The sequence below is a fragment of the Equus przewalskii genome, chromosome 4, assembly GCF_037783145.1.
Source record: "Equus przewalskii isolate Varuska chromosome 4, EquPr2, whole genome shotgun sequence".
Classification (NCBI taxonomy): Eukaryota; Metazoa; Chordata; class Mammalia; order Perissodactyla; family Equidae; genus Equus; species Equus przewalskii.
The window spans coordinates 15,525,196-15,546,121 of record NC_091834.1 but is presented as its reverse complement, the minus strand read 5'-3'; the positions used below and the strand labels follow the sequence as shown (position 1 = coordinate 15,546,121).

General features: G+C 47.9%; 1 protein-coding gene, 1 long non-coding RNA gene and 1 other non-coding gene across 4 annotated transcripts in view; 2 read left to right on the top strand and 1 right to left on the bottom strand.

Moving 5' to 3' along the window:
- Positions 1-1,465, bottom strand: part of CCM2 (CCM2 scaffold protein) — a 50,579-nt gene extending 49,114 nt beyond the window's left edge. The window contains exon 1 of one of the 2 annotated variants that reach the window (XM_070617271.1): positions 1,274-1,465. In XM_070617271.1, coding sequence (XP_070473372.1) covers positions 1,274-1,303 — 30 coding nt within the window. In that variant the 5' untranslated portion in view covers positions 1,304-1,465. The remainder of the gene's footprint in view (positions 1-1,273) is intronic. The other variant, XM_070617273.1, reaches the window with a different exon arrangement.
- Positions 1,466-15,500: 14,035 nt separating this feature from the next.
- On the top strand, positions 15,501-19,665 carry LOC103555922 (uncharacterized). The gene is made up of 4 exons (XR_546089.2): positions 15,501-15,772; positions 17,893-18,121; positions 18,337-18,550; positions 19,292-19,665. It is a non-coding gene; the product is annotated as an uncharacterized lncRNA (long non-coding RNA).
- LOC139083165 (small nucleolar RNA SNORA9) lies at positions 16,552-16,683 on the top strand. Its single transcript, XR_011539732.1, has one exon. It is a non-coding gene; the product is annotated as a small nucleolar RNA SNORA9 (small nucleolar RNA).
- Positions 19,666-20,926: the final 1,261 nt, after the last annotated feature.

Genomic DNA, 20,926 nt, shown 5'->3' with positions numbered 1-20,926 from the left:
TCACCTTCTTAGGCTGTTTCCAGACTTAAACTATCTTTGTAGGTAACTGCAACAGATATAGCACTTAAATTAGACATGCATGTCCATAATGTAACAAAACAACGAGCAAAGAAAGTGAGAGAGGCAGCACCACACAATCCCCAGAAGACCACCCAGCTATACGTGATTTCAAACATGACCTTTTTTAAATGGGGCACCTTGTGAAACAAGGTGATGAGTAATCGTCATTGGAGGACATAGCTGGCTCTGAAGAGCGGAGGGTGGTAAAATCATAGGATTTATCAAGGTCTGTTTTAAACTTGTGCTTAAAAGTGCACACACACACTTATTAAAACGAAAACGACAGGTAAGACATAAAGACTGTATCTGAAACACATGCATTTCATGGAAACCCATTTTCCATTTTAATGGTAGCTTATCCCAAGTGGTTATTTCAGTCTCCTTACAATGCTGAGTTTATCAACTACTCTAACCTTTAATTAAAGCCACATTCTTAAAACTACATAAACTAAGGAGCGTTGTCTTGAACTACGTCCGAAATCCAAGTGCCAAATGTAACGTCATTAAAATCACTCAGCTGCTACTAGGTAGGGCAAAACTCAACCCGTGAACTGGCTGTACAGCGAAGCACAGCTTTTGCTTTTACTTGACATCAAAAAATTTAAGCCAACTAAGCGGCAACTGTTTCCACATTAAGCTTACACCCCATTGTCTCTAAGATACCAACCGTGCAAAACTTTCCGGGCCCTAACCGGGGCCAGCTCCTCTGCAGCCCCTGGTCACTGACCCGAAGGAAAGGCCATGTGGCGAGCCTGGGTCTGGGGAGAGTCACTGACCGGAAGGGGCGGAAAGGCGTGGCTCCTTCCTCCCCCGCCCGCCGGGCCGGCGGGACCACCTAAGCCCATTGTCCAGGGGCTCGCCTCCTATCCCATCCGCGGAGACCGACTCCCGCGGCCCTGTCCCGGGCCTTACCGTGCGCCGTCCGCCCAGGGACCTCAGCCCGCCCGCCACGGTCACCTCCAACCGTGTGCGCCCCCGGACCTCCCCACGCCGGGCCTCCCCGTCCCAGGCCTCTCCACGCCGGGCCTCCTCAAATCAGACCTCCCTTCCCTGGACCTCTCCAAGCCGGACCTCCCTGCGCCCCACAGCAGCAGACGGAAAGGAGGTCCCGAGGGATCCTCCCCTGTCCCCCCCGAGCCCTGGCCCCTCCGCCCGCCTCGCCCTGGGGTCCAGCCCGCCTCCCGCCGGTGAGGACGCGCCCACGCACGCTCACCTTCTTGCCCTTCTTGCCTTCCTCTTCCATGTCGCTGCGAGCCGCCCCCGCGGCCCGGCCCGCCCCGCCCCGGGAGCCCCACGTCGCCCGCAGCCGCTACATGCTCGCCGGGCCCCGCGGCCGCCGCCGCTGCCGCTGCTCCAGCGCCGCCCGCCCGGCCGCAATCTCCACCCGCGGCCGCCAGGGGCCGTCGGTGCCCCGCGCCCCGCACCCCGCACTTCCGGGCCGAGGGCGCGGCCACGCCTCCGCCACGCCCCGCGCGCACGCCCCGCCCCCTCCCAGCCCGCACGCCCCGCCCCCAACCCTTCAGGGCGGCCGGGAACGCCCCCTTTCTGCCCCTCCCCTTCACGGCGGCAGAGCCGCTTCTATCCCGCCCCACGGGCTATAGAGGGAGCGAGAGTGCGTCTGCCCCGCCCCCAGCACGCCCCCTGCCCCTCAGGGCCGCGAGAGCGGCTACAGCTTTTCAATTCTGCCGCCATCCTTAGGACAGCCACTTCCCAGCCTACCTCGCGCTCAGGAGGCCAAGCTCAGGCCGATGGGAAACGGAGGGCGTGGCCGGCAGGAGGAGGAGGGTGGGGCTGGTGGGAAGGGGAGGGGCGGGGCCGGTGGGGGCGGGGCTAGAGGCAAGCGGAGGGAAGAGCAGGTGGAAAGGGGTGGGGCCTGTGGGGAGGTGAAGGCGGGGCCTTGCAGGAGGGGTGGTGCCGGTGGCAAGGGGAGGGCGGGGCGTGCAGGGGCCACTCCTTTCTTTTTCTCATTTTGCTTCTTCGTTCCCACCGCTGCAGTGTCAACTTTAAAATGAAATAGCCAGTTATTTTACTAGCAAAATAAGTTTATTTGGGACACGCAAACTATAGGGAACCACAAGCAAGTCCAGAGAACAAAAAGGGAATTGGGAGGGGCTGTTCTAAATGAAAGTTCACTGGAGGAGAGTAAGAGTGTAGGGTGGTGATGGCTAGTCATTGGCCGAGCTGGGGCATTTTCCATAGGCTAGGCTTGTCACCAGGGAAAAAGAAAACCTTCCTCCTGCTGGGGTAGTAAAGTAGTAGCCAACTTCCTGTTGGAGTTGCAAGGTATGTCCCTCCCTGTTTGGGGCAATTGACAAATAGTGGTAGGGAATGAGAGCTCCCTCTACAGGCCTTCCTGACTACAATTTTAGTTGAGGTTTCCTTTATTAATTTCCACATTTTCCCTTTTGATCAAGATCTTTCTCTGAAAGCATTGCTGGTCCAGAGTCAGGTTTTCTGACTTCACTAACCTTTATCCCTCAGTACCAGGAAAGAACTTCCCTGGGTATCCTGTCCCACCTTAGAGGGAAAGTGCACAGATGGTAAACCTCTTGATGCCACAGTGAGTAACAAAAAAGGGTATTAGGGAGAACTCTCAGGGATTTCTTATTCAAAGTCTGTATTTTGTCAAGGTCATAAGTGTTGGAAATCATCTTGAAGTACCCAGCTAACATCACCTTATTAGGCAAGTCATTTTTACAAAGGTTCAACATCCAGCAGGTACAGAACTTAACAAGTATACAGAGCAGAATTAAAAACAACTTAAACCCAGTTTGTATGATGGCTCTAAACCAGGAGCCCAGACCTAAGGGTAACCAGCTAAATAGATCAAAAGACCATGGATCGTCACATGAAATTTGCTGTAGCCATTGTCCTTGTTCCTGAATTTTATGTAATTGGGTTTGTACTTCTCCAGAGCCATTTATGCATGTACAACAAGAGGTGTATGTTATCACACAGACAACTCCTTGCTCAGCAAGTACATAATCAAAGGCTATATGATTATCCAAAACTATTTTAGCCAATGAGTCAAGCAGTCGTTGCTGAGGTGAAACTGCTTTGACTTGTGGAATAGGCCAACTTTCCTAATGTTAGGGAGAGATTTCTGGTCATTTGTTTATTGGCACTTACTCCAATCCATGGAAAGAAAGCTCTCCCTGCAGAGGCAAACCCAGAATCACATGCACCTCCTGGAAGTTCTCATTTAAAGTGAGTACAGAAGTTTAAAGGGACAGACCAATGAGAGGCTTCTGTTTTGTTGTGAAGAGAGACTAGAACAGTGAATACAACAAGGGGACACTGTCCTTTTATCCTCTAGCTATCAAGGCAATGTGTTGCCCAAGTATTAAGACCATTACCGAAATCTCCATATATAGATATAGCCAGGAGGTATGCACAAGCCTCCTGCATAAATGTTAATCTATGGACCCATTCATTGGTATAGAGGCTTTAGCATCATTCAACCAAGGCTCAGATACTATATTATCAAACGGCTACCTAAATATATGTGTATGTCAGTGAGCTTAAAAATGGCCTGATTTACAGTGGCTGTCCCACACAGTTTCTTATATGGATATTTGAAAGATCTCATTTCCCCAACCCAGGGTTGGGTTAGATTGAAGCAAGGAATGAGGTTAGGTGGGCTTACTACCCTAATTTATAAAATGGGCCCGTGGAACAATTTAAACGTACATTTGGAATTCTGGCAAAATTACTTATAGGGTGAATAAGCAGTCATTACTGTCTTGGACAGATCCAGGCTTCTGATGACAGGTCTGACAATCAGAGAGGTTTCCCCCTTTCACAATAGATTTGGAAACGCAGACAAGGGCATTGTCTTTCCAAGAAAGAGAGGGAGAAAATAAAGTAAGAAGCAACAGTGAAAAAAGAGATTACAGACCTGAATCCAGTCATCTTGGGAAAGCTGTCTCCTTCAAATGCTGCCTGCTTCAATTCCTGGAAATCTTTAATTTCAGGTCACCAGATGGTATGCAGGTCCAGTCAGGGTTAGAAGCCTTCTTTATGTGCAACACGTGAATTTAAGTGTCCACTCCCTGGACTTTGGCAGCACAAGGGTTAGTCAGTAATATCTGACAGGGGCCCTTCCAGGGAGGCTGGAGAGAGTCCTTTGGGAGGTATCTTTTCCAGTAGACAAAATCTCCAGGTTGCAGTGTGGTGTTTTGGGGTTTTCATCTCCTGGGAGCGCACTGTGAAAAGATTGCTCCTGAAACATCGTTATTTTCAACAGAAGCAATTAGGCCTTTACCATATTGAAGCATATCTCCCTTTGTTATCTGTGGATCAAAAGAAGCAGAAGCCAAGTGCATGGGGCATCCTGTAGTTATCTCAAAAGGTGAGAGTTTATGAGCCTCAGAGGGGGTAGACCTAAAATTTAGAAGAACTGGGGGCAGTGATTTGGCCAGGGTATCTGGAGGGTTTCTACAAAGTTCACCAATGGAGTCTTAATAATGTCATTAGTGCATTTGACCAGTCTAGAGGATTGAGAATGATAACCACAGTGAAAATGCTGCAGAACCAGCCAAACAGCACAGGCCTGTCCAAGTACTTGACCAGTGGAATGAGTTCCCTAGTGACTATGAAGTTCGAGGGGGGTTCCCCGGATAGGGATAGTCTTTTCTAACAGAATTTTAGCCACAGAAGAAACAGTGACCTATCTACAAAGGAAAGCTTCAGTCCAGTGAGAAAACATGCAGACCATAACCAAAGATATTTATATTCATGAGACAGGAGAAGCCATATGAAATCCATTTGCCAAACCTCAAATGGTCCACTGAGAAATTTAAAGTATCTGGGAACAATACAGGCAGGTTTTCCTGAATTATGTTTTGGATAGGTATGATAAGCAAAATGGGCACTTTTTGCAGGCTTACTAATATTTCCCCACCAGTACTGGTGCATAACTGTTACCATTTTATCAGTGGACCAATGATTCAAGGCATGTGCAGAGGTTAGCAATGGGAACTTCACAGACTCCGGTAGCACTGGGTTGTTATTTGCTCCAAACCAGAGCTTTCTCTTTTTGTCAAACCAACAATTGCTGAATTTCTAATCTTGTTTTTCTTTTTCTGAGGCTGATTGTTGAGCTTCTCTAGCCAATTTACTAAGTTATCATTTGGGGAAATATCCCTTTGAATCATGACAGAGGTTTGGCTGCTCTTGGTTCCTTTAAGAGTAGCATTCATGGCAGGAGTATCAACAAGGTGATTCCCTTCAGCTTCCAGAGGGTCAAGCTCAGAATGTCTCAAGATCTTAATAATAGCTAAAATGGTAGGTAAAAGTTTAGCACCCATAATTCCTGAACATAGGAGCCATCTTTAATTTTATTTCTGCTGGAAATAAGGAAACTACATTGTTTCCACAACATTCCAAAATCATGATCTACTCTGAAAGTATATCTACTATCAGTAAATGTTGGCAGTTTTGTCCTTGGCTACAGTGCTGGCCCATGTGATTGCGTATAATTCAGCTTGTTGGGCTGTTGTAGCCAAAGGCAAAGACGCTGCTTCGATTACATCAAAAGATGTTGCTGTTGCACATCCAGCACAATATTTGCCATTGTCATCTTTTAAATAAGAACCATCCTTGAGCCATGAGAAGTCAGCATTACCAAAGTAGTTTCCTACAGATCATCACAAGAAGTCAGGAAGTGATCTGTCAGCTTTAAGCAGTTGTGAGGGACTCCATCCATAACGGTGGGGAGAAAAGTAGCAAGGTCAAGGTTATTACAACATAAAAGACTTATGTCAGGAGCAGTTAACAAAAGGATTTTATAGGTGAGGGAACTGGCTGAAATACGTTGAGTGTGGTCTGAATTCAGGAGGGCTTCCACAGCGTGAGGTACAAAAAGGGCTAAAGGGGATCCCACAATGATCTTCTTGGTGGCATTAAACAGAAGGGCAGTGGCAGTAATGTCTCCAAGGCAAGGGGGGTTATCCCCTGCCACAGGGTCCAGTTGATGGCCATATATGGGTCAACGGTGTCCCCGTGTTTTTGAGTGAGCACCCCAAGGGCAATCCCTTCCTTTTCATATATAGAAAGGAGAAAGGGAATCTGATAATGGGATGCCCAAGGGCAGGGGGGTTCATTAAATGCTCCTTTAAGGCTTTAAAGGCTACATCATCTGGTTCTCCCCATAAAATTGGATCAGGGTTGTTGTTCTTTAATAAAACACACAGAGGTTTGGCCAAAATAGAGAAATTTGGAATACAATTTTGACAATAGCCATCTTACCTGAGAAAACCTCACAACTGATGTTTAGTTTGGGCTTTTGAGAAACTCAGGACACTATGATGACTGTCTGGATCTAGGTGTAGCCCTTATTTCTATATCAGATGCTCTAAATACCAAACCTGGGTTTGCACAAACTGCAATTTTTTCTTGGTGACCTTGTGTCCCTTTAAGGCTAAAAGCTTTAGCAAGTGGATGCTGTCTTCCTGTGAGGAGGCTTGGGAGGGAGAGCAAAGCAGCAAATAGTGCACATATGCAACAAAGTAGAGCCTCTAGGAAACTTCATATCATCCAGATCAGCCTTTAAGATATGTGAGGAATAAGAAAGACTTTCCGTAAAACCCTGAGGCATTACCGTCCAGGTGAATTGTTTTCCTTTCCAAGTGAAAGCAAAAAGGTATTGGCTACCTTCATCAAGTGGAATGCTAAAGAATACACTGCATAAATCAGTTACAGTAAAGAATTTGCCCTCAGTTGGGATGGATGCCTGGAGTGTATAAGGATTAGAAACAATAGGGTGTTGAGGGATGACAACGTTATTTATTGCTCAGAGGGCCTGGACAAAACTTCATCCTCGGCCAGTGGGTATTTTTAAGGAGAAAATAGGAGTATTACAGGGACTAGTGCAGGGGACAAGGCCTTGGACCTTGTAGTCCTCTATTATCAGCTTAATGCCCTGGAGGGCCTCTTTATTTATAGGGTATTGATTAATTCTGGGAAGAGGCTTTGGGGGTCTATTTGGATCTTAATTGGAGGTGCACTGTGGATACTGTCAATATCAGTTGTGTATTTTGCCCATAAAGACGGTGGTAGCTGGTCTAATAGGGACAAACGACTAGTGTCCTTGGAATTAGCTTCACGGTAATCAGAGACAGAGTAAATAGAAGATGTTGAAGGGTCATTTAATTCACCTAGTTGGCCATTTTGGTTGCTGCTGTCAAGTTCTAGAATTATTCCCCTGTTTTGGGAAAAAGAAATTCCAGCATGATATTTTTCTAAGAAATCTTGGCCCAATAAATGAATAGGAGCAGAAGAACTAAGGAGAAAAGAGTGAGTATCTCTCAAATGGCCTAAACAAAAGGGGATGGGTTTAGAGACAGGACCAGTGGGCTTTGTTTGAGACCCCACTATCTGAACGGTTTCAGTACTCCAAGGCAAGGGCTGTTTAATAACAGTGGGGCTGGACACCAGAGCATGGCTCCAGTCTTAATAAGTACAGGGAGAGATTCATTCCCAATCTGGAGAGTGGTTTCCACAAGTTGATTAAGGAGAAGGATTGGGAAAAGCTCCTGTGGTTCCTTGGAGCCCTGTCCCTGGAGATTAGGAAGGCACTGGAAAGAGTGATTAGAGAGCTGAAAACCCCTGGAGTGCTTATGCTTCAGTCAGTGTCTCTTCAAATGCTCTGGCTTTTCACAATAATAGCAGAAACCAGAAAATTTCTGGTTCTATCCAGGAGCCTCCATTTGTTGAATTTGAAAATAAAGTATTTTTGTGGTCTTCCTTTCAATTGAATCATCTAGGGTCCAATGAGCTGGTCTGATATAGTCACCAAATCTGGAGTGGACACAGTCTCCCATTCCATCCTGGTCCTTTCTACTAGAAGGGAAAGGTCCTGGTTCAGCCCAGTGGATTTAACAGTGATTTTACTCAGTGGATTTAACATCCATAGGGAGGCCAGAATTTTCTTTAAAAGCAATCTGAAGCCAACTATAATAGTCATAAACAGGTTCCTCAGGCTTTCATGTGCAAGCCTGAATTTTGTTCCAATCAACAGGCTTGGGAAAAGCTATTGTGATTGCTCAGTGGAGATTTCCAGCGAATATTCTAGCATCTTTCCAAAAGTTAGAGGTTTCTTTTCCTAAATCCCTTTCAGGATGCCAGTTTCATCCAATGTTGGGCCTGACCTTCACCAACAAGCATGTGGATTAGTTGCTAGAAATCCAAAAACCACAGATAGTAGGTCTGAACAACTATGTTAAATTCATCAGCAAATCTATGGGGTCTTCGGTTGCTTTTGGAAAATTCTTAACACAATTCTGCTTTAGTCCAGGGAACATATGAGATTTGGGGTTTATTTAGATCCTCAGAGGGCTTAACTTTAAAGAGGCAGATTCTAATAGATTCAGAAGAAGAGAGGGCAGGGACAGGTTCAGAGAAGAGAAGTTTGGCAAGAGAATTAAAACGGAGAAGGGGAGGGTACAGAGAAGGTGGAGGTGGTGCAGAAGGGAAAGAGGAGGATGGCGTCAGGGGCAGAGCTTGAGACAAAGGAGCAGAGGAAGGGGAACATGAGGCTTCAGTGGAAGCCATTTTGTTCTCTTGTTTGTTTGGTTGTCTTGGTTAATTTAGATAACAGCATTTTGCAGAGAGGCAATTTCAGAGTCCTGAATATGTTTAGAAGTCCAAAGGTATCATTTAAAATAGGCATCCCATTCAGTCTGTTTAATTTTAGAGCTGCGTCTTTCTAATTTAGTTCCGAGAAAATCAAGTTTGGAGAGATGGAAAATTCTCCACAATGGCCGTTGGTGTTCTAAATCATTTTTAGTTAACTCAGTACATTTAGTTAAAAACGTGCATGAAAAGGGACCATAGTTTTTTAACATAAAACTGGCTGAGGTCCCTGAAGGAGGGCTGCCCTTAGAGCATTTAGATGACTGCGATCCCATTTCTCAAATTTTTCCCAGGACAAAAGAAAATTCCTAGCTAGCCCTATTCCAAAAGGAACTTTACTAAAGTTTCAGTACACTTCTGAAGAAAATAACCGATTGATCCCCGAGGATGAAACCTTGACACCAAGGATGAAGCCTTGAACGAGAAAAGACAAAGCCTTTCATGATCCCAAATAAAGTCAGAAAGCTCAAAATGCAAGGAGACTGGAGCTCAGAATCCAAGAGGAGACTTACCAAACTGAAAGTTGGTGGCAACTCATGGAAGCAATGAGCACAAGGGGCTCAGGGAAGGTACCTCACTCGATTCCAAGGGTTGTCATCTCTCAGGGGCCGCCTACTTGGGATCCCACTTTCTGACACCACTTAATGTCAACTTTAAAATAAAATAGCCAGTTATTTTACCAGAAAAATGAGTTTATTTAGGAACAGCAAAAGAATTGCAATTTGGGACCTACAAACTACACAAACCACAGGCAAGTCCAGAGAACAAAGAAGGGGAGCTTGCTTGTACAGAGAAAAAGTGGGAGCTGAGAGGAGCTGTTCTAAAGGCAAGTTCTTTGGAAGAGAGTAAGAGTTCAGGGTGGCAGCGACTCCTCATTGACTGAACTGTGATGTTTGCCATTGGCTGGGCTTGTTGCCAGGCAAGAAGAAAACCTTCCTTCCTCCTGCTGGTGTAGCAGAGTAGTAGCTAACTTCCTGCTGGAGATGCAAGGTAGTTTTTTTCCATTTGGGGTAACTGACGCTGAGTGGTAGGGCATGAGAGTTCCCTCTACAGGCTCTCCCTACTCCAATTTTAGTTAAGCAGTTCTTTATTAATTTTCACAACCACGAAGCCCTTTACTAAGACTTCTGTTTCAATGCCGGCCTTCCTTAGACAAACAGGTCAGGAAAGTGGAAATGCAACATCAAGCATGTCTGGACCCTATCAGAATAAAACATAGAACCTTAACAGTCACCTGGGATAACTGCCACCTTTTACAGAAGAGGTCCAGAGAATTAGGTGGTTTGCCCAAAGCAGACTGCAAATTGGAGTCAGCGGCAGCAGGCCAGCCATTTTGCCACTAAACCAAGCTGCCAGTAAAAACCATACAGCACAATTAGCATGCAAACTGATGCCAAGCAAGCCAATATTTGTCTCAACTGATTTAGTTAAAGTATTGGATCCTGTGCCAGTACCAATGTATGGTCTCTCAGCTCCATATTCACTCTCATTTCCTGCTCTGTGGGATGGAGCCAGGTCCTTTGAGCATTCCTCCTTTACCAGGTGGCCCAGTATAAAGCTTTGCCAGTAGAAGCTGCTGAGAGGGAGTGCAGGAAGAAGGGGCTTTGCTGCCTGGTTCTAGTGAGCTCTCTCAGCAAGCATCTGCAGAAGGAGAGGCTCTGCAGGGCCCACCTCCCTACATCAAGGGAGCTTCTCCAGTACAGGTTCTCTGCAGCATCCGGTCTGCAGTGCACAGCTGCCAGCAGATTCCTCCAGCACCCACCTTGGGGAGTTTTATATCCAAGTGCTTCAGCAAGACACCTCCCCATGAACAGCTTTCCCCGCATTCCAGAGGACGGACTTCCGCTAGGTTCTGCCAGCACTTCCCTGCAATTCAGTGAGCTGTAGCTACGCTCTCTTCAACAGTCTGGATCTCAGCCTGGGGGTGTGGGGAGGTTTATTCCCTGGGAACTTTATCTCAGCTCTCAGAATAGTAGCTGCTCCTTATTTTTACAATTCTTGATTCTTCAGTTCTCTTCACTTTTACTATCCAATCCCTTGTACCTAATCCCCTTATACTTAATAATCCTTTATAGTAAATCTTTCCTGTACCGTGTTTCTGTCTCCTGACTGGACCCTATTTGGTACAGATACCAAAGAAATAGTTGGTCTCTAGCATTCTCCAAAGGTATTAGGTATTCCAGTCCCTTTGGCACAGAAATCGGAAGTGCAGGAAATGACCCTTCAATCTACCTTCTGCAATAATTTAGCTTACTACATTCACAGACAGAAATAATGCAGGGCATTTGGTACTTATTCTCCCACCATTCACAGAACAGAGGCCTAATATTTAAGGTCTTCCACTAATGTACATTTCCATACTTATCACTCTGTAATGCAGTAAATAATACTGCTAAAACTTTCCTCAACCTGTGTTTTAGGAAAAACTCACTCTACTCCTGTATTTCTCCTTTACTCTCACACTATACACCACACTCACAACACTTCTGACACCAGATGCGTGAGAGTTTTTCCCACATGATGCAGTTCTGTGACACCAGTCAAAAGTCCTACACTTTAACTCCGTTCTGACACCGTCTATCTGGAGATAGCGTCAGATCCCACAGGTTAAGGACTCAGTCCCACAAAGTCGCCCTGCCCCCCACTTCCGATGCCAATCTCAAGTGCAGGTTGTCACCTGTGCTTCTGATCAATCAGAGATTCCCACAACCCCCTCCCTGGGTTTGATTAATTTGCTAGAGTGGCTCACAGAACTCAGAGAAGCAGTTTACTTACTGTTTACCGCTTCATTATTCAAGGATATGATAAAGGATATAGATAAACATCCAGATGGAAGAGATGCCTAGGACAAGGTATGTGGGAAGGGGCACAGAGCTTCCATGCTCTCTCCTCAGTGAACCACCTTCCCACCACCTCCACATGTTCACCAACCCAGAAGCTCTTAGAACCCCATAATATTGAGACTTTATGGAGGCTTCCTCACATAGACGTGATTACTTATTAACTCCATTTCCAACCCCTCTACCATCTCTGGAGGATGGGGGTGGTGCTGAAAGTTCTAAGCTTCTAATTATGGTCTTTCTGGTGACCAGCCCCCATCCAGGAACCATCCAGGAACCCACCCAGAGTTGCCTCATTAGAAAAAAAAAGACACTTCCGCCCAGGAAATTCCAAGGGATGTAGGAGTTCTGCGCCAGGAACTGGGGGAGAGACCAATATGTGTATTTTCTATTATCTCACAACCTGACCCTCGGCTGACTCTTCTCAGGCTTCTTCAAATCCACACTCACAGACCAGGCTTCAAGTAAAATTCTGCCTACTAATAATCAGATGGTGATAATTTTGGAAATAAACGAGGACCAACCAAATGAGAACAAGCAAAGGCTATGCGTTCAGAGTTGGCTATAGCGAGAAAGTCGCCCCTGTCACTTGGTTTGGCACAGACCCAAAGGCAGGCAAGGGATGGGAGAGCTTCATGGTGGAAAAAGGGGGGCTCATGGGTGTCGTGATGGGGGTTGTATGCCGGGGGAAGCTGGAGGTGGGCCAACTAGAAGTGGGGCATCCTCGTGATTGGTTAGGGGAGTGTGTTTGGCTGTCTTTGATTGGTGCTAAGTAGGAAGTGGAAACAAAAATTGGGGAAGTTGTCAGTTATTGACCAAGTCCTGGTCATCTGGCTCATTTGGATTGTTGCAGGAGTTATGGTGTGGCTTCCTGGGTTGTCACTAGAGAAAGCAATCTGACTTCCCCTGAGTCTAACTAACTTACAGCAGCTGTCTTCCTGGGCTGGTTGCTGCAGGTTGTGGGTCAGAGGTCTATTTTTATATTGGGTCTACTCATTGTCCATTTGTGTATTCAGTCTCTCATAACAGACACCGATGAGGCCAGCTGCAATGTTAATAGAAAACAATATTTCTCCCAAGGTCTCACCTTGGCTATAAAGTGTACTAACAGCCTCCTTCTTTTGCGCAGTCACTACTTTCTTAGCAATAACCTCTCTAGCCTGCTCTGTGGCCCCACCTCATGAACAAAAATGACTGAGATCCAATTACTAAATTGTCTGCACTTCATGGAAGCAACACTCTAGAGCTGAGTCTCACTTCCCCTCTCCTCTCCTTGAATTATTCATTGCAATCCCCAAATCTTACAAAATCCCCTTTCTACTCTCATAATGAGAGGCAGCCCAGAATCCCCCGGGGTTCTCCTTTATTGCAGCAGATTAATGAACCAAACTTTGTTGGACGCCTGGTTTGTCCCTAGTAGACTTGGCTGTTGGGCTTTATCACCCAGCTCAAGTATCACCTCTTCCACTAAATCTTTGGATGCAATTTTTCCCTCCTCCAGACCCCAGAGCACTTTATTCATATTGCTCTGATGCTAGAGTTAACCATGTTAGGACTAGACTGGAAATAACTATGTTATTTCCTCTACTAGATTATAAGCTCCTTTAAAGATAGGGACTGAGTGGGATTCCTCTTTTTTTTTTTTTTTTTATGATAACCTAGCATTATTTTTTTTTAAAGATTTTATTTTTTCTCCCCAAAGCCCCCCAGTACATAGTTGTATATTCTTCCTTGTGGGTCCTTCTAGTTGCGGCATGTGGGACGCTGCCTCAGCGTGGTTCGATGAGCAGTGCCATGTCCGCGCCCAGGATTGCGAACCAATGAAACACTGGGCCGCCTGCAGTGGAGCGCGCGAACTTAACCACTCGGCCACGGGGCCAGCCCCGGGATTCCTCTTGGTATCTGAGAAGTTCTGAGAGAAATGGCACACACCTGGCCAGACTGATGGACGGGCACTGATGTTACCTGAACACAGCTTCATACACATGCTTCCTAGCTAGACTAGTTTTCAAGAAACCCCTGAACTGAAATTTATCCTCAATTGGCCTACTCAAAGACAGTTTTGCTGGACTCACGTATTTGCTAGTTTCCAGCTAACTGTGGGGTTTTTAAGTGAATTTTTTCACTGTTCCTAAGGCTGACTGCAGTTTTTTCCTTTTTGTTCCTCTCACCCATCAACTGTCTCCCTCATATGAGAACTAAATAGCTAGCAGATAGCTAACTAGATGTCCCTGAGTTGTTCTTTGACATGCCATGCAACACCTCATACCATGCTGTGCATGTGATAAATCCAACGTTGACTTAATTCATGAAGAAAAGAATTTCTTTAAGAGTTGATTCAGGTGAATTTTCAATAAATTTATATATCCAGTTTCCGGGCCTATAAATGATAAAGGAGGAAACCAACTTTAGATTATAATGACCCCTCAGAAGCACTGCTGCCCCATGTGGCCCCCAGTGGAAGAAAGCTTGCATGCCCTACTTTGACATCTCTTTGGCTTTAGGCCTCTGTATTCCTCCAGAGCCAAATTGCTAATTTTCTTTTCAGGCATACATCCCAGTTGGCTTGGTAGAACAGTGGAGTTACTCTTTTGAGATGTAGTTGTGGAAAGGTCTTTTCAAAATTCTGGTAAGTAGTTAAGATGCTTAACTACTGACAGTTCTGTCTCTCTGCCAGTCTCATGCAACCTCCTAGTATAATGCGATTGAGCTTTGAGTATGTCATTTTTAATGTTTGGCATCCTTTCTTATTACTTGGATAAGAGTTTCCATGGAGCGTCCTCCCCTCTCTAGTGAATTTTGTTTGTTACCATCTTAGAAAAAAGTTCTTCTCTTTCAGTCCTGGGAGAGCCCACCCTTTTTGGTCACACATATAAACTCACATCCTCACACTCATACTCTGGCCCTCCATAACCATTTACCTTCCCGGTTCTCTTTGATTATCTCGTGGCAGTGACAGAATGGAAAGAGCATTGAGCGAGAACAACCTGCATCAAACCCTAGCCTTCTATGAGATCTTGAGCAAGCCACTTAACCTCTTTGGGTGAATGTAGTTAGTTTCCATGTTAGCAGTCTGCAAGTGATATTCCTGCCCTATGCGTCTCATGAAATTTAATGAAGTAATTGGATTTGTATACTGTAAACTGCTTGAATGTATATACCAGGTGCTACACATAAAATATGAGTTTCAAGTACTGCTCTGCTTTTCTTTACTTACAGAACCAAGTTCTCCCCTTCCCAGCCTGATAGTCAAGCCCCTTAACTGTGTAGTCCTTATCCACCTCTCCTTAGACTTAGCTGTATCTCCAACAAGCCATGCCCTTTCCAGTCTCAGGACCTTCCAATGTGGTTTCTTCAGCAGGGGGCAGGGGGATGGAATACAATTAAAAACAAAATCTCCTCCCAACTCAGAAAACCTCTCCACAAAGGTAGAAGAGAAAGAAAACAATTTTATTGAAAAAGCGCTAAACCAGAATGTGATGTGCACCACCCGCAATCCACTAAAGGGATGCAAAGACAGAAAGAAACTTCACTCTCCTATATAGCTAAGTGGACAGAGCCCATTACACTAGACAGGTTGTGCAATTTGGAGTCAGGTGACAAATGGACCCTTAACATCCCAGGACACGGGAGATCGAGCTTTGTCCCCCTTGACAATTACATTTCAAAGTGAGGGCTCCCAAGTCCTTGGGAAACATTCCTGAGTTGTGAGACTAGCCTGAGCTTACTTAGCCATTAGGGATTTATTTGAAAAGTGCAGAAAATGAAATTCTGAAAGCAAAAGGGCTGTCTTCCTCATTTTGAACAAGGATGACCCAGGTCCCGCTCCTCATTTCTGGGGCCTTCCGCCCACCCCGCCCCGCTCCCGGGCGGCTTCCGCTCTCCGGCTCCTTTACAGGGCCCACCCGCTCGCCTTCCGGCCCCAGGCCCCACCCGCGGTTAGACACCAGCCGCCCGGCTTCCCGCGGCACCAGACTTCTGCTCGCCGTTCTCACAAGATACAACGAGCAGACGCCGCGAACGCGCCCCAGGTGACGTCATCGCGCCGGGCCCAGGGGTCACGTGATTCCGCGCGCGGCCTTCGGCGGACTGCGTGGTGACGTAGGCGCGGGCGTGCGCGGCAGAAGCCATGGCTGGTGGATGAGGCGTGTTTGTGCGGTCGCGGACCGCTGCCGGGCAGCGTCGTCATCCGAGGCCATCGAGGGCCCCAGGTGGTACCTGCGCTCTGCTGAGGCCAGGTAAAGATTGTGGGGTCTGTGGGCCCGGTGGGAGGGCGCGTTGGCCCCCCTGCTGTCGCTGGCTGGGCCGCGTCGGTCGGGTGCGGAGGGATCCGGGGTGCCCGACCGGGCGCGGTCGGCCCTGCGGCTAGGGGCTCGGCGGGCGGGGGTCTCCAGCCGGGCTTCTGAGGGTCCCATTCGGAGGACACATGCGGCCTTGGGGGCAGCGCTGGGGGAATGGGGTCGTGCGTCCGGCTTGCCCCGAGGGAAGGGACTTGGGCGCGTTAGGAGGCCGGCTTGAGCTGGCCGCGTGCCTTCTCGGGGCCGGCCCTCGGCTCCCCGCAGCAGTTCTTCGCGGAGACGCGCTGCTGAGTGTCGCTGCCCGGGCCCCGCGCTCACCTCCCGGAACCCGGCCCGCTGTTCTCTCCACCGTTATTTCACAGGGAAAACCGAGCCTACTTCTGTGTCTTGGCCTACAGTTCCGAAGTGTTTTCTGAACGTAAAGTCCACACCTAGAAGAATGTGGAAGAAAAGGCCGTTTTGTGAATGATATGATGATAGAGAGGTTTCTCTGGTCGCCTAAGTGTAGGAAGCTCAGCTCTAGAATTACACGGTCGTAGGGAGTAAAATTCGCTCCCCTCGTCCCAACTGCTTGATAAGGCTTCCTCTGCTCAGGCTCCTTCCACCTGTCGGAGTCACCTGTGCCCGTGCGCTCCTGGAATAAACCCAAGTAGGCCCAGTTTAACCCCATGATCTCTCTTCTCAGCTCCCCGGGCTTGAGGGGCTTAAATGAGTGTGGGCTGCAAGCCTCCAGCGTGCTTGGGTCTGGGGTGACCCTGTGCATTCCTACAGTGCTTGCGAGAACATTTTGAAACGGTTTGAGGCCTTGCCCTGCTCTATCCAGAGCAAGGTTATAGAAATTTCAGACAATCGCCTGCTCCCTTCCCTATCTGGTGTGCTAGGCATTGTATAGATCTGTACTGTCTGATGTGGTAACCACTTGCAGCATATGGTTAACTTGAACTTAAATTTTAAAACTCAGGGGCCGGCTCCGTGGCCGAGTGGTTAAGTTCGCACGCTGGGCTGCGGCGGCCCAGGGTTCGGATCCTGGGCGCGGACATGGCACCGCTCGTCAGGCCACGTTGAGGCGGCGGCCCATATGCCACAGCTAGAAGGACCTGCAGCTAAGATATATAACTACGTACGGGAGGGAGGGGGGAGGTTTGGGGAGATAAAGCAGAAGGGAAAAAAAAAAAAGATTGGCAACAGTTGTTAGCCCAGGTGCCAATCTTTAAAAAAAAAATTTTAATTCAGTTTTTCATTCATACTACCCACATTTCAGATGCTTAGTAGTCATGTGGCAAATGGCTACTGTACTGGACTGTGCAGAATATAGAACATCCACATCTCTGCAAAAGTTGTTTTGGACTTTGGGTGTTTTCTATGTGTCAGGCTCATTGCGAATTTTATTATATTCTTAAAACAAAACCTGTACAAAATTTGAAAATAAAGCTCAGGGGGAGTGGTAAAGGTAAAGTTGGACCAGCATCAGGGAATAAAGAGTAGAAAGGAGTTACAGGGGTGAGCCCTGCCTGGAGGGTACAGGGTGTTGACAACAGGCAAACCAAAGAGAACCAGAGGCTAAATTCTGCAGCAGAGCTGAATGCCCCAGGAGCTGACCAAGGGCAGGGTCAGTGCACTGATCTCAAGGGAAGACCTCCTGGGAGAGGAGGGCTCTCTTGTTGCTTGGACTCTTGTTTTGTGCCGAACTTCGTAGTTCTTCACCCAGTTTAAATCTTTGAGGACCACGATGAGGTGGTCTTAGGTCTAGTACAAAAGCCCACAGTCAGAATTCTGTGTCCAGGGTTGCCCAGCTGGAACCTAGCAGGTCGGGCTTGGACGCCAGGCCTCTCCAGCCCTACCGTGTGTGCTCGTTTCCAGGATGCCAGACAGAGGGGAATCTAGAAGCGGGTGGGAAGTTTGGGTTGGAGGGAAATAGGTTGTGTCCTTTGGTGTGAGCACTGTGGGGTACAGTCAGGGATAGGCCATGGTGGAAAGAGTGGCCAGCATGGTCGTGGCAGGGCGGCCCAGTTCTGTGCTCCTCCGGGTGGTGAGGTCACACCACGCTTCTTCCCTTGCAGGTGAAGGCTTCCAGTGGACACGGATCCCTTCAGTCCAACTGCAGAGGCTGAGCACACCAGCCTCCACGCGGCTGCGTCTGGGGACACTTGCCCATGAGTCTCGAGTTTCTGCAGTCCTCGGAGCGAGGTGCCGGCTGCCCTTTTGCCCAGATTGCCTTTTCAAGGATCTTCAAGTAGCAGACAGCCTCGAGATGTGTGAGGTAGCGCCTCCCTCCAGAGCAGAAAGCAGGTATGCCCACTGTCCACCGTAAAAGATTTGGCTTTCCTGCATTCGGAGTACCTTTCCTGTAACGCAGCCTACTGCACGTACGGGTGCCTTCTGACTCCCCTCGGGTCACCCTGTGGGAATTGGGGCTAGGGGAAAATGCTGATGTTCTGGCAGCTGCTGTTTTGAATAGTCGATTGTTTGTGTCTCTAATCGAGGAATCTTGTGTCTCCTACCAGCATCTGTGAAACTGGAGTTTGTCTGCTGTCGGATGGGAGCTAAATCAGACCCTTACCTCCCCCAGCAGACTCTGCTCTGCGTCCCTGCCCTAGCGCATAACAGGAAGTGCCTGCCATCCCCCAGTGTTTCAGAAAGCCCAGGATGCTAGAACTAGAAGAGACCTGAGAGAGGATCCCTTTGGTGGCTGTCAGGCTGTCCATGGAATCTGCAGTGGTATGTATGCAGGAAGGGTCGGGCCTAACAAGTCACTTCACTTCTGTTTTATATGTTAGTTTTCCATGAATCCCCTGGCCAAGAAGTTTAAAACCATTGACTTATTCTGACCTTCCCTTATTATAGGTCAGATGATTGAGTCCCAGAAAGGTTAATTGCCTTCAAGCCCACAAGACTACATTGTGGACAGGCAGTTTTCTAGTGTCTGGATTGTGGGGCTTTGATTCTTTGGCATTTGGTTGCCAAATTTGGTTTTGGGTTCGACGCGCCACCTTTTCCCCAGGAATCTCCTCGGTCAGTGATGTGCTGGCCTAGAAAGGGCAGGCTGCTGCGAAGTCTCATCACAGAGGCCTCCTCAACTGAAGGTGGAGTCAGGAGTGGGAACCCAAGTTCAGTTCTGTTATTGCCACTCAGTGGCAATTGGCATTTGTAACAATCCCTGGCTATGTGTTTACGTCACTCATTTTTCACAGCAGGCCTCTGAGGTGTTTCCAATTTCCTCATTTTTCCGGATGAGGAAGTGGGTACTCTGGGGAGTTGTGGCCTGTCTACGCTGACACACCTAATAAGGTTGCAGCAGAATTTGAACCAGGCCTTTGCACTTGGGTTCTCTGAGCAACTTCAATGCCTCCCTTACTCCCCTGCTAGGAAGAGTCAGGAATTTCCGGTTCTGGGCCCAGGCTGGGGTGTGGGTGGCTCGGGGCCTGGGGTGTGTGTCTGACTGACATTCTCTGACCCCAGGTGTGGGCGCTGTATCTGCCTCCAGAACAAGAATCCTCGCTGTGCGGCTGACCCCGTGGCTGAGTGGTTAAGTTCGTGCTCTCCACTGCAGGCAGCCCAGTGTTTCGTTGGTTCGAATCCTGGGCGTGAACATGGCACTGCTCATCAAACCACGCTGAGGCAGCGTCCCACATGCCACAACTAGAAGGACCCACAACGAAGAATATACAACTATGTACCGGGGGGGTTTTGGGGAGAAAAAAGGAAAAATAAAATCTTTAAAAAAAATAATAATTAAAAAAAAAAAAGAATCCTCGCTGTGCATCAGGACCCAGGTCTCTCTGACATCTCCTGAATAAGGAGAAAGACATATTTAATAAACAGTTTTAAATGTGTGATTTAGTCTAGCCTCTGTTTCTTTCTCCTTTCCATATGTTAGATACAAAGAGGAAGAAGACCTTGCCATGCTTGAATGAGTTTCATCTGAGTCCAAGGGAGCCCCAGGGTGTCTGACATTCTCAGTGCTTGTGCCTTTGTAAACTGCAGAGTGGGTGATGGGGCACAAAGACCCATCATCGGGGTTACCTTTAGATCCTAGAGTGAGTTGCCTTGGCTTGATGGTGTTCTCTGCCTCTTGATGTCCTCTTCAGCGTGAGTCAGATTTGGGAGTGCAGATCAAGACCTGAGTTGAATTGATACCCTTAGTATGAGTGGTGCACTCACATAATGTCCTATTTCATTTGGAAAATAATCCACCAATGGGTTGCACCAACAAATTTAGCTAAACAGCTTGATGTTGTGTTAAGGAATGTCGGCAGGCCAGGGCTAACAGCCATAACTGATGTAAGGGACTACTTTTACGTTCAGTTCGCTACTGATGTAGTGAATGGAAGAGTACCCAAAGGTGCCTGCACCCCAAGTCACGCTGCTACACCCTGAAGGGCACAGGCAGAAAGCCTCATCGCAGAACTGGAGGCTTAGAGGAAACCCTCCTGACCACCTCCTAGGCAGACGGGGAGGAGAGTGGGAGGTGGCCTCAGAGCAACTCCTCACAAGCACCTTCAGAGGATGAGCCGTGTGGCCTCTGAGTACATGCAGCTCCAGGGCGCTTTGGGGCCCTTACCTGCAGCTAACCAACAATGTGTCTGCCCTGCGGTGTGAAAATTTTAAGTGTAAATCCCAATTGGGTCTAGTTGTGTAAGGAAGCTGAGAAACTGAAAGGGACTGGGGATCTTCTGCAAAGGTCAATGGCATCGGCAAGGCACGCCCAGGTTGGGGGCCACAAAGGAACTACACAGAGAGGCATATTGAAACTGATCTATATCAGATCGAGAGACTGAAACTGCTGCCCTCAGCCCCCAGCAGCCCCTCCCTGGTGTCCTTACATTCTCACTCATACACCTGGTAGTTCCACCATGGTCACTGCCCCAACTTGTCAGACCCTGCAAGGGGTGTGCCCTGGGGAAACTGCAAATAGAGCCATTACTGCCTAAGACAAGGCCGAGACTGACCTGTGAGCCCAGAGGTCCAGCCAGACCCAGAAGGGAAAAGGATTTTTAGTGTGATGTCATCTCCGCCTCAGTGAGATAAATGAGGCAGTGGGTGGCAAATCCTTTGTGCATGCTGTTGGGGTGGAGAGACCGCAGGCATGATTGC